This window comes from Hippocampus zosterae, chromosome 10, assembly GCF_025434085.1.
Source record: "Hippocampus zosterae strain Florida chromosome 10, ASM2543408v3, whole genome shotgun sequence".
NCBI lineage: Eukaryota > Metazoa > Chordata > Actinopteri > Syngnathiformes > Syngnathidae > Hippocampus > Hippocampus zosterae.
The window spans coordinates 20,305,212-20,323,166 of record NC_067460.1 but is presented as its reverse complement, the minus strand read 5'-3'; the positions used below and the strand labels follow the sequence as shown (position 1 = coordinate 20,323,166).

The following is a 17,955-nucleotide window of genomic DNA, read 5'->3' as shown; positions in this document are numbered from 1 at the left end:
CCTAACCCTAAACCTAACCCCAGCCCTAACCCCAACCCCAACCCTAACCCTAACCCTAACCCTAACCCCACCCCTAACCCCACCCCTAACCCTAAACTTAACCCTAACCCCAACCCTAACCCTGACCCTAACCCCGACCCTGACCCCTAACCCTACCCCTAACCCCACCCCTAACCCTGACCCTGACCCTGACCCTGACCCCTAACCTCTAACCCCTAACCCCCACCCCCGCCCTCACCCTAGCCCTAGCCCTAACCCAACCCAAACGTAACCCCAACCCCAACCCTAACCCTAACCCCAGCCCTAACCCCAACCCCAACCCTAACCCTAACCCCACCCCTAACCCTAAACCTAACCCCAGCCCTAACCCCAACCCCAACCCTAACCCTAACCCTAACCCTAACCCCACCCCTAACCCCACCCCTAACCCTAAACTTAACCCTAACCCCAACCCTAACCCTGACCCTAACCCCGACCCTGACCCCTAACCCTACCCCTAACCCCACCCCTAACCCTGACCCTGACCCCTAACCTCTAACCCCTAACCCCCACCCCCGCCCTCACCCTAGCCCTAACCCAACCCAAACGTAACCCCAACCCCAACCCTAACCCTAACCCCCTAACCCAAACCCCAACCCCACCCCTAACCCTACCCCCTAACCCTAACCCTAATCCCCTAACCCTAAACCCCTAACCCTGACCCCAACCCTAACCCCAACCCTAAACCCTAACCCCAACCCTACCCCTAACCATAACCCTACCCCTAACCCCAACCCAAACGTAACCCCAACCCCAACCCTAACCCCTAACCCCAACCCTAACCCTAACCCCCTAACCCAAACCCTAACCCAAACCCAAACCCAACCCCACCCCTACCCCTAGCCCCACCCCTAACCCCCTAACCCCTAACCCTAACCCTGACACCGACCCTAACCCCAACCCTAAACCCTAACCCCAACCCTACCCCTACCCCTGACCCCAACCCTGACCCTGACCCTAACCCTACCCCTGACCCTAACCCCTAACCCCTAATCCTACCCCTACCCCTACCCCTAACCCTAACCCCTAACCCTACCCCTAACCCTCACCCCAACCCCTAACCCCTAACCCTAAACCCTAACCCTGACCCTGACCCCTAACCCCTAACCCTAACCCTAACCCTGACCCTAACCCCTAACCCCAACCCTAACCCTGACCCTAAGCCTAACCCTGACCCTGACTCTGACCCTGACCCTGACCCTAACCCTAACCCTAACGACATGGTCGGTTTTTTTTCGGCTAAAAACGCCTTACTATACATCGTCGTTTTTTTTGGCTAAAAATGCCTTACCATACATGGTCGTTTTTTTCGGGTTAAAACGCCTTACTATTCCTGGTCGTTATTTTCGGCTAAAAACGCCTTACTATACATGGTCGTTTTTTTTCGGCTAAAAACTCCTTACTAGACATGGTAGTTTTTTTTTCGTCCAAAAACGCCTCACTATACATGGTCGTTTTTTTCGGCTAAAAACGCCTTACTAGACATGGTCGTTTTTTTTCGTCTAAAAACGCCTTACTATATACATGGTTGTTTTTTTTTCGGCTATAAACGCCTTACTATACATGGTTGTTTTTTTTCTCGGCGAACAAACGCCTTACTATACATGGTCGTTTTTTTTCGGCTAAAAACTCCTTACTAGACATGGTCGTTTTTTTTTCGTCCAAAAACGCCTCACTATACATGGTCGTTTTTTTCGGCTAAAAACGCCTTACTAGACATGGTCGTTTTTTTTCCGTCTAAAAACGCCTTACTATATACATGGTTGTTTTTTTTCTCGGCGAACAAACGCCTTACTATACATGGTCGTTTTTTTTTTTGGGTAAAGAAAAAGAAATTCGGAAATTGATGTCACAATTGAAAGATGGCTACATCTGCCTCCTGATTGGGATGGTGACAGGAAGGACAGCAAAAGAAGAAAAGAGGACATGGAGAGCGCAACGATTTGATGGACAGAAAAATACCGTTCTAGAGAAAGAGCTGCATCCCAACTTGGACTTTGTGTTCACTGTGAAATAAAGAAAAATGCATTTTTCCGGTGTATGTGGAGTTATATGTGAGGTTCACAAATTATGACAATAAACATATTTTTATAACAGTCGTTTTTGAGACTTTTTTTTTTTAATGTGGGTCAAATATAGCTCATGAAAGATGTGGCTTGGTTGAGGTTGAATTGAGGCTGATATCAGGAACCTGTTCTGGCCCAGCGTCGGGCCGGAGTAGGGCCAGATATGGTTTTACAATGCGGCTCAGATCTGGGCCAGACGTGGGCCACTGCAGGACCGTCATTCATTGAGGTATGTGGGCCCAGAGCTGGGCCAGACAAATTTTGCTGACTGGGCAGTTGGGGGATCAAAACAAAAGAAAACAGGACAACTCATGGATGTGTATTACAAGATACTGTATGTGAAATGTGAAACGTGAATCTTCACTCTATGATGAGGCAACAGTTTGAGATCACCGCAAAGCATCAAGTTCGGCTTCGGGACCGCAAAAAACATCCCACTCCAGACAGAGCTATTGCGAAAGAAAAGCAACTCGACCACTGTACTGACACTCAAAGGAATTTCCAAAATAGACGACTATTTGCGTGAAAGCAATATGAGCCGTGCTCTTTGGAAGAAACAGAAAGCAGAACAAAAGAAAATAGCAAGCGTTTGCGTACAATCACAATCACACCTTGTATTATATACACATTGAAAGCATATTTTGACATTTACAATCATATGTTTTCCTTCTGAGACGGTGAAATGAAATAAGACGCTCAAACCGCAAAATGTGGGAACATGTCTACATGGGCGTTGGGCAAAAGGCATCCCACGTGCGACCCGCTCCGTTCATTATACACGAAGATGATCAAGAATCCCGTAGTAAATCTTGCATTCATTTTGTTGTTGCCCCCCCTAAAATTGGTTCATTTAAGATAAGATAAGATATCCTTTATTTGTCCCACACTGGGGAAATTTAAGACGTAATCTCGTCATTAATCTCATCATATAATTGCTGAATTGCGATTGTAAATAATAAAAATATAACACATACAGTATATACAAAAAGGGTTACGTTTATTTTCGAAATAACTGGTTTATAAAATTCCTATTTCAACATATACACACACACACACACACAAAATCATTTTGGTACTCACTATCACAGGATACAATGACGCTAGCATGGCCGCTTGTTTGGTCCATCCGTGGCAAAAGAATATTATTCGACAGCCAGTCCTCCATTGCTGGTATAATATGAACATAATTTCTCGGAAATTACACTGCATACCGACCGAGTGTCAAAAGAACTCTTCATTTGGAGATCAACCAAACGTATCTGGACTAAAAGGCCTACTGTATTTTCCACACTAAAAAGTCGCATTGGATTATGAGGTGCACCTTCAATGAATGACCTATTTTGTAATTTTTTTTCTCCATATATTGGACGCACCGCGTTATAAGATGCAATCTACAATGCATCCACTAGATGGCACTACGTTCAAGGAAATGCCAACAGAACGATTAGATGTCAGTCAAACGAATTTAATAAAGCAGCTACACAGGTGACTTAACCAACAGCAAGTTATAACATTGACTCGTTAACGTTGAACTCTTTTGCTGCTGCTCTATTTCCGTGTTCAACTGCGAAACCGATCGCCTTCAGTTTGAAGCATGTCTCGAGCAAGGAGCCATTTTGGGGTTGAAATATTACCATAACGACCATACACAAAGCGCATCGGATTTCAAGGTGCGCTGTGAGCTTTAAAGAAAATGGAAGGCTTTTAGTGTGGAATATACGTTAATTTGCATCCTCTAAAGTCACACTTACAACCTTTTGATTAACGAGGCCCAACAGTTTTTTTTTTTTGGTGTGTGTGTTTCCAATAAAGCTGAAGACGGCTCGGTAAGATCACAGGTAGGTGGTGGCCTCCGTGTTCTCCCGCTCTCTGGCCTGAGCCACGGCCACGTTGATGCACTGCAGCCACTCTTCGGCGTGCTTTTCATCCTCGGCCTTCAGCACGTACGTCTTATTGTCCGTGAAGATCTCGAAGGCTCGCGGGAGGCCTCGATCTCGACGCTTCTTGGCCACCACCTGACGGAAAAATGAGTTAGCCTTAAGGGAAGTGGATTCAGAGGGCGCACCGATGAAAGAGAAGAAATGGTGCTGCTAGACTTTACCTTGACGCTTTGTACTTTGGTCAGCTCAATGGGAATGTCATCCAGCTCGTCCTTCTGCAAGGGAGTGCGAGTGGAAAAAAAAAATGAACAATGGCATCGTCGTCATTTCCGCTTCACGCTGACGCATCGCTGTACTGCTTCCCGTACGTTTCAACACGCACCGAATGATTTTACCGACTGAATGTTGAAATGTGTTTGTTGTGCAGGGAAATGTTACAAATACGCTTGCCAATGCATCTGTAATCGTCGAGGCGGCAGATGCGCACTGTCTTTTCTTGGGAAACCCAAAGTTATGTGGCGATAACCACATAACTCGACATTGTCTTTGTTGACGAGTGCTGTTGTCACCACACTGGAGGTCTTCTCGGTGTTTTCCAAATATGTGTTCATGTACCCATTTCATTATTGACTTCATGGAACAGACACGGCAGTGAATCGTCAACAATTACTCACTGGCCACTAAATTAGGTACAGCATGATAATCAAAGGCAGCGAGTTTCAAAGCGTGCCCCAACGGGCCCCCCCAGAGGCCCAAAGGCAAGCTGCAAGAAGAAAAAAGACATTTCCAAATATGGTAATCGAATTTTGGCTATAATACGGGCTAAACTGATTGATATTTAGCAGCATGACAGAAAAATTTTCAAACTCGCAAAGCTCCAGCTACGCTACAGCAAAATTGGTGGATTTTTAGGTCGAACATGAAAAATGTTATTTTATTGAAGCTATTCTCAAACTGGGTAACATCCACAATAAACATGTTTTTTGCTGCAACACAAAGAGAGCCAGATATTTAAAAAATAAAAACAACAAAAAAACTTGTGAGTGGAACCAACGAGACCCCCTCGAGCCACCGATGATAGATGCCAATGGAAATGGAGCAACTTAAAATAACATTTTGTGGAATCTCACCCCCACCCCCACTCATGTGGAAAGTGGTTTCTCAACACACCGGCAAGAGCTGAAAACAATGAAGTGAGAGCTGAGAACCAAGCTGGAAAACTTTTCCCATTTGTGGCTACTGAAAAACAAAGATGGCGCCGCCGTTTTGGAATTGAAAAACAAGAAAGCTTCACTCTTGGATATTTCTAGAGAATCCTGCCGTGGGACAGAAACTCAACGCTGACTAGTGTGAGGAACACGGAGGAGGTTCACTTCTCCACTTGGAGAAGAATAGTGTCATATTTGACAACAAGAGATGTGAAGAGAAGAAAATATATCGGAGGTTACCGGTATATAAAATTCAGCAACCTCCAAGCGAACCATCCAGGAATGGTCTCTTGGAAAGAAAACATGAGATCCATCCATTTCCCGATCCGCTTTATCCTCACAAGGGTCGCGGGGGGGTGCTGGAGCCTATCCCAGCTGTCTTCAAGCAGTAGGCGGGGGGACACCCTGAACCGGTTGCCAGCCAATCGCAGGGCACACGCATTCTTGCTCACACCTGGGGACAATTTCGAGTGTTCCATTAACCTGCCATGTATGTTTTTGGAATGTGGGGGGAAACCAAAGTACCCGGAGAAAACCCACGCGGCACCGGGGAGAACATGCAAACTTCAGACAGTAAGGTCGGAGCCGGAATCGAACACTGCACCTCTGCACTGTGAGATCGACGTGCTAACCACTGGACCAATAGGCCGCCAAAGTATGAGATTAAAAGGCAAAACGTCTTGCTTGTATGTTCATTTTCCCTTTGATAAACACTATCCTGGTTATTTGCTACTTGGTCGTGGAGATATCTGCTCGCAGTTACGCTGGATGTGAAAGTGACTCATATTGTTGCATCATTGCACCTTGGCCTCGGCAGTTCCCTCCGGACCGAGTCCCAAGGCCAAGATGTGTTACAGTTGACTTCAGCAGCTCCCCCCACGGGGACAACCGAGCTGATCACGGGTGGAAATTTCCACTCTTGCATACGGGTTGGCCGGCCGTGAATGACATGGATGCAGAACACTGAATCTGTGTGGGTGGGTGTGTGGGTGGGTGGGTGTGTGCGTGTGCGTGCCTCATTTTCATCATGAGCGTACCGATTTGCCTCTGCGGAAGAGCAGCTGGTTTCCCGCCAAGGTGAAGTAGCGAGTCTTCCAGCGCTTGATAAACCTCCAGCGGACCTGTTTCTCCTTCAGCTTCCCTTCGATGAGAGGCTGACCTTCCTGATTTACACCTGCAGAGAGACATCAAACGAGACCAGGAAGACATGAGCACTTTGCTTCACACAGTCAGAGCAGAATATCACCACGGGATCTCGGTTTGTTGATTCTTCTTTGGCTTTTGTGCATTTTTCCAATGGTGGTAATCCATCCATCCATTTTCTGATCCGCTTTATCGTCACTAGGGTCGCGGGGGGTGCTGGAGCCTATCCCAGCTGTCTTCGGGCAGTAGGCGGGGGACACCCTGAACGGATTGTCAGCAAATCACAGGGCACCCTGAGATGAACAACCATCCGCACTCACACCTAGGGACAATTGAGAGTGTTCAATCAGCCTGCCATGCATGTTTTTGGAATGTGGGAGGAAATCGGAGTACCCAGAGAAAACCCACGCAGGCACCCGGAGAACATGCAAACACCACACAGTAAGGCCGGAGCTGGAATTGAGCCCGGTACCTCTGCACTGTGAGGTCAACGTGCTAACCACTGGTCCACCGGGCCGACCAGAGTGGTAATCCACCCATGTATTTTCTTTCAAGCTTGTATTTATTTGGGTTGCACCTTTGTGCAAGAGGCAGGGTACACCCCGGTCTCACCTTTACCCCAGCTTTCAACTCAGCATGAGACTTTGCCCTTCAACTTAACGTTTTTATTTTTCACATGTTCAACTTTTATTTATGTGCATCACTGTGTTTAGCTGTGGTTGGGGTTTTTTTTCCACCTAAGTGCTCTATAAATAAAACTGAGTTGGACTGAACACCAGCCAGTTGCAGATCGCATGGAGACAAGCAACCATGAACACTGATGAATGATTCACTGTCTCCAATTAACCTTACGAGCGTGTTTTGAGGATGTGGGAGGAAGCCAGCGCACTCCAAGAAGATCAACACCCGAGCATGGGAAGAACACGCGCCTTGCGATGGGACAATTACAAAGAGATACTGCCCAAAATCTGCTTGTTTTCTACAAAGTACAGGGCAGTCAATTTTGATTCTCCTAAATGATTCCGATTGCAGTTATGAAGAATCCTGGTCTTCATTTACTCACACTTCTTTTGAACACATTTTAAGAGGAAGTGCCGTTCTGAATAATAATTTGCACACACAATGGGATGACTCATGCAGCACTCGGGGGGTGGGGGGGGGGCTGCTCAAGAACAAAGGAGCCACATTAGAAACTACTATTACACAAAAGGCTGCGGGCTTGTCCAGGATTTGAACACAGGACCCGTCACACCACAAGTGAGAATCACACCGATCAAACGGTGAGCAAAGTGCCGCAACAATTACATTCTGGTCTGGTCACGAGTCATATGGCAACAATTGCATTTACAATCAAGTTGGAACAAAAATCACGCCTCCTGGCTGGAAGCCAAAGAAGCAAGTTTGGCACCTGCCTGAAATGTGTTTCCATGTTAACAAACATGATCCTGGTGGTCAAATTTATGAAAGGTCAATGATTAACGTATTTTCCGCACTATAAGGCGCACCTAAAAGCATTCAATTTTCTCAAAAGCCGACAGTGCGCTTTATAATCCGATGCGCGTTATATATGGATCAATATTCTGATTTCTTGGACATAGTATCTTAATGTCCTGTAAAGCGCTTTGTTACAGCTGCAACGGTTGTGAATGCTGTAAATAAAGCTGTATTGTATTGTATTCCCTCGAGTGGATGCATAACACAACTTCGGCCACTCTTGAAGCTTCTATTCTATGCGCCTTATATTGTGGTGCACCCTATATATGAAAACTGTTTTCAAGGGCAAGGTCAAGGTCATCTTTTTAAAATAGGCCAGGCATTGAAGGTGCGCCTTATATGCCGAAGCGCCTTAGAGAGCAGAAAATACGGTAAATAAAATCCCAACACATAATCATACCATGTACCGCAGTGCTCTCTCTCTCTCTCTCTCATATATATATATATATATATATATATATATATATATATATATATATATATATAATTATATATACATTTACAGCTCTCTCTGAAACATTTATTTTTGTGCATGCAAACACTTTGTTTTTCTTCTTTCTACTCCCCAATTTTGCATCTGTAGACTGTAAATTTCTCCAGTGTCTGAAAAATAAAGTATATCTTAATCTTAATATTTACTGTATATAAAATAGTCTCTTCTCTTTCTGGCTGGCAGAAGACCAAAGGCTGACCATAACATTCAGAGACACCTCATTTCTCCCTAACGGCCTAAAACTTTGTCTTGGGAAGAAATAGCTGAAGCTGATGACTGATATTGCCACAAAGCCGAGTCAGGATCTTCCACAGAAGCCAAAAACTGAGCACAGTAGCTACATTGGCCAGAAGCCAGAAGCAACGTTCCTGATTCCCAGGTAAAATAGCAGTGCGGTGAATTGAACACATTATGAGCTGTGTGAAAAGGACTTGGACTTGGACCGCCTCGCTCAACTGTTACAAGCCGAAAGTCCAAATGACTTCCTTCGAAGCTTTAATTAAAACCAAGTCCGCTGAAAGCTGAACGGGCCTGACAACTCAAAGACAGATTTGCATTCCATCTAATGTTGGATTCCACAAATAACCTGCGGAAGACTTTGTACTTGTACAACTAGGGATGCAACGGGAAAATATTGAACCGTATAGTCCGCTCTGAACGGAACAATACACTCTTACGGAATGTGTTTTTTTTTTCAGATTTGCTATTCATTTTGCAATATTAACGCATTACCGGCCACTGTGTCTGTGAGTGTTTTATCGCTACATTTGACCAACTGTGACCAACAAAGAAAACATTTTCTTTTTGTAGTACAGTATTATCGCAAACGAATGCTTTCTAATTGCATAGGAATCACAGATGAAACCGATTTGTTCCAACAACTGAAGTAGAACCTACAAACGAGAAGTTGTTTTGGGAACAAAATGCCTCCAATAATCTCCATCATGTGTGCCGTCACGGGAGAATTAAACTCCGTGATCATCCAAAGGGTAACTTCCACTACAAGTGTGTTTCACTTACATGTTATTGAGACATACAGGAAAGCGGGACATTGTGTGTGTCTCGGTGTAATTTGTTTGACTTTTTATTTTTTTTTGTGTGTGTCGCAGAAACACGAAAGCACATTTTATTATTTAAGCATCTCCTTATATTTTTCCAGCTGGATTTCTACGCACCTACCCAAAAAAGAAAGATGTTTTTAAAGTTTCTTTTTGAATCATGGAAATTTAATGTAAGACCTGTCACGATCAATTATATTAATACGCCACGGTCACACCAAAAGTTGGACACCGTTCACTTGGATGACTGACACGTGACTCAGTTGATGGTGGGCCTATTTTTATGCAAATGTTGATGTTTCACATATTTATAAGATGGAGACGTTTTGTGTTATTCTTAACTTGTGAATTGAGTCCAATATCTCCTGGCATGAAAAGAGCTGCTGCAAGTGAATTCTAAACCCTGTGAAATTATTGCTGCATGGTTTTTCTTTGGTTACAACAAAGCTCGCCTTGTTTCCTCTCAGCTTCACTCAACACATTTAAACTAATCCCTGTAATACAATGGTCGATAAATATTGTTTTTATTGTATCAAAGTTCTGCGATAGACTGGCCAAAAACTGCAGAGTGTACTCTTGTCCAAAGCCTGCCGGAATAGCTCCAGTTCACCTGTGACCCTGATTGAGACAAACACGATAGAATATAGATGGGCGTACGTATTGATGACCATTTAAAGCACACGTGTCAAAGTCAAGGCCCGGGGGCCAGATCTGGCCCGCCATGTCATTTTATGTGGCCCGCGAAAGCAAATCATCTGTGTGAACTTCCTTCATCCTTGCTTAAATCTCAACCAAAATCTCAAATTATCATAGGTAATAAATTTTGCAATAATTTTGTTACCGTTTATATTCACATGAGCAATATTTGTACAAATACTTGACTGATTTCAAAACTAGTGAGCCATCATTTTTTTTGTGTACAAGTACTAACACAACGTGATGGTTACAATTTTATTCGGTTTCACCGTCTTAACGGCCCTCCGAGAGAAGACGTAACTCCAGAGTGGCTCGCCACAAGAATGAGTTTGACAACCCTGATTTAAAGAATCATCGTCATCGTTAACTATTTCATCGTGGAATAGCGATAAGAGAATGTTTGGAGGCCAATGAAGCATTAGTCAGGTTTGAGTGATACGAAAACAGTCAGCCTGATGGTTTGGGATGAATGTTGCCGAGGGGCAACAATAGTCTGCTGACTCTATCCGACAACTGCTGTTCAAATTGCTTACAAGACTTCAGCTTCCAGCTAAAAACAGAAATTGGTGAAACTAAATCATCACCCGCCTGCTTGCACGCAATCCCCCCACCAAGATCACATGGAGTACTTCCAGAGTGAAAAAGACAAACTTTCAACACGTTTGACATGAATACGATGTCTATATTGAAAACAATTATGCCTTTGACATGACTTGCATGTGTACCATCTGCTCTCACTTTTCATACAAAAGCCTTTTGGTGAAACGGAGTCGGTCGAGGACACATGTAGTCATTTGTGCATGCACACGCACTGGCAAGAAAAATGCCAAGGGGCAGCTTCTCTAAACCCCACTCATGCAAATACATACATATATACATATAAGATTTTTTTGTTGTGTCCACTAACTTGTATGCACAACTGCTCTGATTGAGCATGTAACAAATTCAACCATGACCTGTGTTCGGAAAAAAGCTCTTTGCCATACGCGGATAGAAGAATCCAATGTATAACTTGGTCTGTCCCACACATGCACGCACGCACACACACACCCACACACGAGCAGTCATCTTAATGCAATTCAGGGATGGAAACATGACATCATCGAGGCTAAGTGCTCTTCGAAAACGGGTCACTGGTCCAAAGTCAACTCATCAGAGCTGATTGACTGACGAAATGGATCCTTTACAAAGAACACTGTGAGCATTTTCGTCACCTGGAATATTCTGGGAATACATTATTATGCTTCAAGGGACTCGGGGGGGGGGGGTTACCACCACACGGTTCATTGGAATGTTTTCAAAGGTGCAGTCCAAAGAAACGGACTACAATTGAGATGGCGAATAGATATCTCTTGCAAGAAATTGTCCTTTGTGTGTGTGTTTGTACCTGTGGCCTTCTCGGGGTTGTTGCACATGAAGCATAACCAGCCTGCCTCTTCTTCATTGTAGCCAAACAGGTCAAAGAAGCGAACCTCCTCCAGCTGCATCTGGAGACTGTCCAGGTCCTGAAGAAGCACCAACAGAAAATGACAATTGGACTGACACCACCTCTATTTTATTTCCAACATCCAACAGCGTGGATCAACCGGTCATGCCTGCGTAGTTGGATGAAGGCATGTCCAAATCAGACCGACACATCATGTAAACATCAGTGACAGAGGGGCAACAACGATGACCATAATTCAAATCAACTTTCACCAACATGAATACATTTGTTATTTTATGCAATACTCGTGTTGTTGTAACATGAGTTTGTACGTGTGCAATCAATATCCATACTTTTTTTTTTTGTAAATCTAACAGGCCCTTTAGTTCAGTGTAGCTAACGGGCATAGCTGGTAACGGAAGAGCGGAACTCGTACCAGAAGAAAGCAAAGCCCAGAAAGAAACATAACATTAACAAAATGACAGCTCACAAAACATGAGTCTATCATTCGGAGATGCCCATTTCTCAACATCCCACATTTACAATTGTTTCAGGTTCAACAGCTAAAAATCTCAGCTAGAAAGTAAAAGGTACAAGTCCAAAGACAATAAAAGTTCTAGAAAGCAAACGTGGGAACCGATAAATTACCTTGCACAGCATAATGAGAAATAAATAGTCACTAATCAACCACATGTGTTTTTGCTTCATTGATCTCAGTGCGTGTGTGTGTGTGTGTGTGTGTGTGTGTGTGTGTGAGTGTGTGAGTGTGTGTGTGCCAGGCTGACACACAGCTGGATGGCCTTGATGCACCAGATGAAGGTCCCCCTAGGCACGCTTGAACGACGATTTTAGACGAGAGGAACGCATTTGCAGTGAGACAACAGGATGTGGCTCAGAAGATTGTTTGGCTGCTGGATATCCTCAATTCACCCCATTTGGCATCTCAAGACCACCCCTACTTTTGGCTGCACGTCCTCCCTGTTTTACTAGTTTTTGATCAGGCTGACGATTGGATGAAAATTCTTTGGTGTGCAATAGAGACTGCACATGTGGACCGAGACACTACTTGAGGAACAAAATCTAAAGTCCTTCAAATATTGCGGTCCCACTTATTCATGAAAAGACCCTCCAACGAATTTATCCAAGTGTTATTTTAGCGCTCTTCCTCATTAGGGCGAGAGGCGGGATACGTGACGGACACGCCAATCAAATTCAAGACACAGAAACCCAATTTATGAACACTCACATTCACCCGGGGGAAATTTCGAGTCTTCAATTAACCTGAAATGCATGCCTTTGGAATGTGGGTGGAAACCGGAGTTCCTGAAGAAAACACACGCATGCAAACTTCATGTGTAAGAGGAGATCCATGACCCGAACTCAGGACCTTTGGCTATAAGTCAGACGTGCAAAGCGCTCTCTTTCTGACAAAACATTGTTATCTCAAGTGCCGCTCCGCTCTTCCTCATCTTCCATCCTGTCCCCCCCGTCTTCAGCCCTCCTCTTCCCAACTTGATCAACAGAGCAGCTATATCAACAACAATCTCCACTCGGGACACAGGGCGGGGTGGAAAGGTGAAACAATAATCCTTAATTATCCCAGACCTCCACTCAGATCAACTTCCCTGCCGTCATGTTTTCTTTCCTCTTCCTCGACTCTCCTTTTGAAATCACTCAAGAGACTGCTTGGGCAAAAATAACACCCACTCGCGCCTACCGTTACTCCATTTCTAATTGCCATTTGTCCCCTTTTCACATTTAACTCATCTCTCCCGCAGAAGTTTTCAATTTTGTCATAAAACTGCTGAGCTGACTCATAAAAGGCAGAACTTCAATTTCAGAGGCCCGAAAAGTCCCAAAAAGTCTCTGCTTTAAATCTCGCTGTCGATAATACTATTTCTATCACACGGGATGGCGTTGCTCACTTTTCCTCCCTCCCCCTCTCTCTCTCTTGATATGTTTTACATTTTGAAAAAACAGCTGAAGATTTATTTTTCACACCCCACATATAGATAGGAACACTTCACACAACAAACACGCATGTTCCCACGGGCTTCCATGGACACACAGTACTTTCCTTGAGTACATGAGCAAAAACAAAGTGCTGTATCATGAACATTTGGAAGGAAACTGTACAAAAAGTAAAAGTTCAGCATCACAAATAGCATATGGCCAAACCACCGTGGCACACTCCAAAACTAAGGCCAACCCGCCCCCCCCCACGAAAAATAAATACATAAATAATTAAAAAAAAAAGAAAAAAATCCACTTCAAATTAATCTCAAATCAAAATTATGCCGGATGTGATGACAACGAGCAGAGAAAAAAAAGGCAAAATTTTGTCCTAATTCCACCATTCCACTCAAGAAGCCTAAAAAAACAGCGCCACCTAAAAAATGATGCCCACACTACCTTCTAACGGTTGGCCACAACATTAAGGTCATTTAAGGTCACGTCTGAAAATAAATCCTCTGCTCTTCCACTTATTTATGCTTTGCTTTCCTATTCAGCACGTGTTGTGTCAGCCAGTATCATGAAAATATCAACCAAGCAGTTTTTGTGGCATCCATCCCTGGGGCGTAGTAAAGAAGCAATAATTTTATCTGGATTTTCACCAAAAAATAAAATGGGTTTATCCATGGGCAAATTTCCCAACCTTCCACAATTTTGCATGAATTAGCTGTGTAGTTCTTGTGCAATCATGTGAAAAAAAACAAACTACTGTGTGTGTGTGTGTGAGTATATATAAAGAATTGAATTTGGGTGGTCATATCCAAGTGTGCGTTTGGGCTCCATATGGTAACCGCGGCAGCTGAGAAGAAAATAACTGCTGTATATAATATTTTTCTGAGTAACCGCTTAACTTGACACTTCAGGATGACACAGCATGGCGCCGACGCATTTGAAACTTGTGTCCACACTTGGGAATTTGTTCTTCCAAAAAAACGTGTTTGAAAAGTGTCAAATGATAAAATGGGGATTTAGCAGTTGACCTCATCGGCGCTGTCGGTGCCACCAAAATTCAGCACGATTTATCACAACCGAAAAGAATAATTTGGATAAAACTGACCATTTTTTTCGACACGTGCAAAAAGGTCTCTTTCTTTGTGTCGTGTGCTGCAGCCAGACTCGCCGTAAATCGTGCTCAAATACCTTTCTGTGCGGAGTGGCGTGTTGCGTCATTGCCATGTGGAAGCTGTGAGCTCCTTTGAGTTGAGTCTTGCCCCAAAGTGAAGCCAGCCTCTGAACGCATTCATCTCCAGAACTTAGTGGAACTTTGGACTTATTCTACAAGAGACAAACATTATAAGGAATGATATAGATGGTGGGCAGAATTTGAACCGAGGTGTATAGATGCAGGTGGAGACTTGTAGCTTGACGAATTTGTTCTTATCGAGGCGTTTCGATGCACCTGTAGATGGAGCAGCATGATGTGTATCCAAAGATGAGGCCGGCGGCTGCTCAGGCAAAAACTGGACTTTGTGTACAGGCAGTAATGACCCTTCAGGGGACAGGAGAACGACAGCTTGGCCACACAGCCTCTGTTTGATTCTGCCATAAAATAATATGCAAAGCCATTAGTTGTGTCTGAGTGAGAAGAGGATAGATAAATGAGAAGACGCATTCAACATGACAGGTATCCATTAGGGCTTCGCGATCGTGAAAAAAAAAATATTAATCACGATTCTAGACATTTTAGGTCATTCTGCGTGAACAAAAGCCTTTGCCGTGGATCCATATGATTATTTTTCAATGACACAGCGATGATAGAATGCACAACAAGGCCGTGGAGCTAATACTGTTGAAAAAGGCACTAAACCCCTTTGTACCAAAATATACGAAACTTGACATAAGAGAAGATGTTGCATGTGAAAGTGGAAGACATCAAAAGTGAGGTTTTCATTTCTGAATTTTTTTTCTCACATGAACTGTAGACCTCTTTTTGCTTCTAAACAAAGTGACCTGCCAGGAGTAGAGTTTAAAAGCACATTCTACATTTAATATCACACCCCATTGTCCTTAACACATGCTGTTCTCACATGGGTCATAATTCATCCGGCATGCAAACAGTACCTCCGCATGCCCTCTGCAGGCTCACTGTTCAGATTGGGGGCGAGTGATTTAATTATTTGCTGAGCTCTGGTGGCTCAGACCCCTTGTTAAAAGCACACATGTTCAAATTAAATTACATCTCAGAAGAGATGAAATCACACATTGATGCCCTCTGGATGGTATTAACATTATTATGAAATAACTTAGCCCTTGGAGTAAGAAGTCTATGTCTGGTTGAAGCTTAAAATTCAATGATGAAATGCTGAGTCCTAAATACTGCTGCATATTTTTTTTATTTTATATTTATATTTTTTTATATTTTTTGGGGACGAAAACAGTCGGTTAACATGGTAAAAAAAAATTGAGAATAAGATAAAATATATAGCTTTGGCTTTTATTCACGTTTTATTCATGTTTTATATGACACACCAGAAGGTGACCTGCTTTTTTATTATTTTTTTATGTACCGTATAAATATATTGTTTAATATTTTGTTAAAGTGACACTGATAGGATGCTAAGGGTGCTGTGTGCACTAACATAAAAAAAATATAATATCAACAACACAAATCTCCCCCCCCCCCCATTTCCCCTACACCCCTCGTGGTTGACTTGAAACGAGTCCGCTGGCTACCAGTTGATCGCGATTTCTACACTGCATTCACATTGACATTCTAATATTTGGTTGGGCTATCTGTCTGCAGCTCAGTGTTTTCTTTTGTGTCAGTGTTAATACAATTGTAAAAAAAAAGTTTTTTTTGTGAAAACTTCAATATCATTATTATTATTAGTTGTAGTAGTAGTGAGATTGGATAAAGGAAAATGGGTGAAAGTCATTGAATGAACTCTAAAGGGATGCATGTATGTATTAAGATTAAATATATACATCACCGGTCATCTTACCTTCTATTACGCATTGCTCTGGTATGGGGATCTGTTGAACCATGCCCTTACAAAACTCTCGGATCATCTCAAGATTGTCTCTCAAGTGGATGTAGAGTCTGTCCGCCACCTCCGCCACCTCCTCCTTGTTCTTCTGCCCGCTCAAAGCTCTGTCTGCCTCTTTGATCCCATTGTCTGGCGCAGGGGCTGCGGTGTATGTGGGTGCATTGTCTGTCAGTGTCTTGGCAGGAGGTGTCGCTTCCCGTTGTGCCGCTGAAGGCTGGTAGGACAACGTGCTGGTGAATGTCATGTTGTCTGGACTCAGCTCCACTCCTTCTCCATCGTCCCCGCCATCCGAATTGATGGATCGCAAGCGCACAACATGGAGAGCCAGGCTCTTGGACCTATGAGAGACCACAGTGCCACCACAAGAATGCAATTTCAATCCAAAAACAGACATGAATAATGTTCCGCTTAATCCTTGATGCAAATAAATAAAACGCAAGGTGGGTAAGACACGGTGTTGATAATGTCGCAGAAAGGTGCCGCCGACAGAAAGTAGGTCGTCTGCGCTAATGTGGGAGTGATCACAGCCAACTTCAATCTTGACATGGCAGTGTGCAGACAACGTGTGCGAATCAAACACATGGTGTCTGCAAAGTGAAGTGGGCTATAGGACACCAACTCCCCAACCTCCATCCTTCAAACTCCATAAGGGAAGGCTTAATCACAGATCCTTATCTCTGTGAGTCCGACGCTGTAAGCATATTACATTGTGCGGCCCTCAAAAACAAAATGAAAATGCTTTCAGTCAATCTGCGCTGACGATCACATTCTCTCCCACCTGTTGAATCTCATCTCTCGTTGCTCATCTCTCACCGCTTGATTCAGGCTGTATCGCCGCTGGGGGGCAGGAGAGTCCTCCTGCGCCTCCGACTCACCCCCCGCCTTCCTCGGCTCGGACCCACCTCCGCCTACTCCTCCTCCTTCGCATTGTAGCGATGCGTTTGGAGATGGCGAGCAATGCCCATTCTCGCTGGGAAACACACACACGCACACACACATCCACACACACACAAAAGGGTAAATGTATTCAGGACATGCGATGGAACTGATATTAATGTGTGTCGTTGCCTTCCCTCACATTCTGGCTTACATTTGAGTATTTCTCAAATTCTCACAATGGCTGGGTCTAGTTGTCTTCCTGTCACCTTGTACTCTCCCTTTTTCATCAGCCCCATTCTGCCCCAGCTTTTTTATGGTTCTTTTTATGAACTGCCAAGTATTGCCTCGATCTTGTTCTTTGTTCACGTCTCGGTTTCTCCTGCCAAAGTACTTAATAATAATTGCTATGGCACTCAGTAGAGAGCAAACTTCATTCAAAGTTGAACTGTTAATAGGGCTGGAAAAAAAAAATCCAATTTAAGTGAGGTTGTTCATATTTGTGTTTGTTTGTCTGTATGCTAGCGAGCAGGCTACTTTCTGGTTCATCGTGAAAGACTTCAGAATGATTGAAGT

The 17,955-nt window shown here is 43.8% G+C and overlaps 1 protein-coding gene across 2 annotated transcripts in view; it reads right to left on the bottom strand.

Annotated features, from left to right (window-relative positions):
• Positions 1-3,083: 3,083 nt before the first annotated feature.
• veph1 (ventricular zone expressed PH domain-containing 1) overlaps positions 3,084-17,955 on the bottom strand; it is a 41,476-nt gene continuing 26,604 nt past the window's right edge. Inside the window, exons 8-15 of one of the 2 annotated variants that reach the window (XM_052078249.1) lie at positions 17,282-17,473; positions 16,459-16,841; positions 14,916-15,055; positions 14,657-14,791; positions 11,465-11,582; positions 6,231-6,367; positions 4,207-4,260; positions 3,084-4,120 (exon numbers count right to left, since the gene is read on the bottom strand). In XM_052078249.1, coding sequence (XP_051934209.1) covers positions 3,938-4,120; positions 4,207-4,260; positions 6,231-6,367; positions 11,465-11,582; positions 14,657-14,791; positions 14,916-15,055; positions 16,459-16,841; positions 17,282-17,473 — 1,342 coding nt within the window. In that variant the 3' untranslated portion in view covers positions 3,084-3,937. Of the gene's footprint in view, positions 4,121-4,206; positions 4,261-6,230; positions 6,368-11,464; positions 11,583-14,656; positions 14,792-14,915; positions 15,056-16,458; positions 16,842-17,281; positions 17,474-17,955 lie in introns of those variants that run through there. The other variant, XR_007964391.1, reaches the window with a different exon arrangement.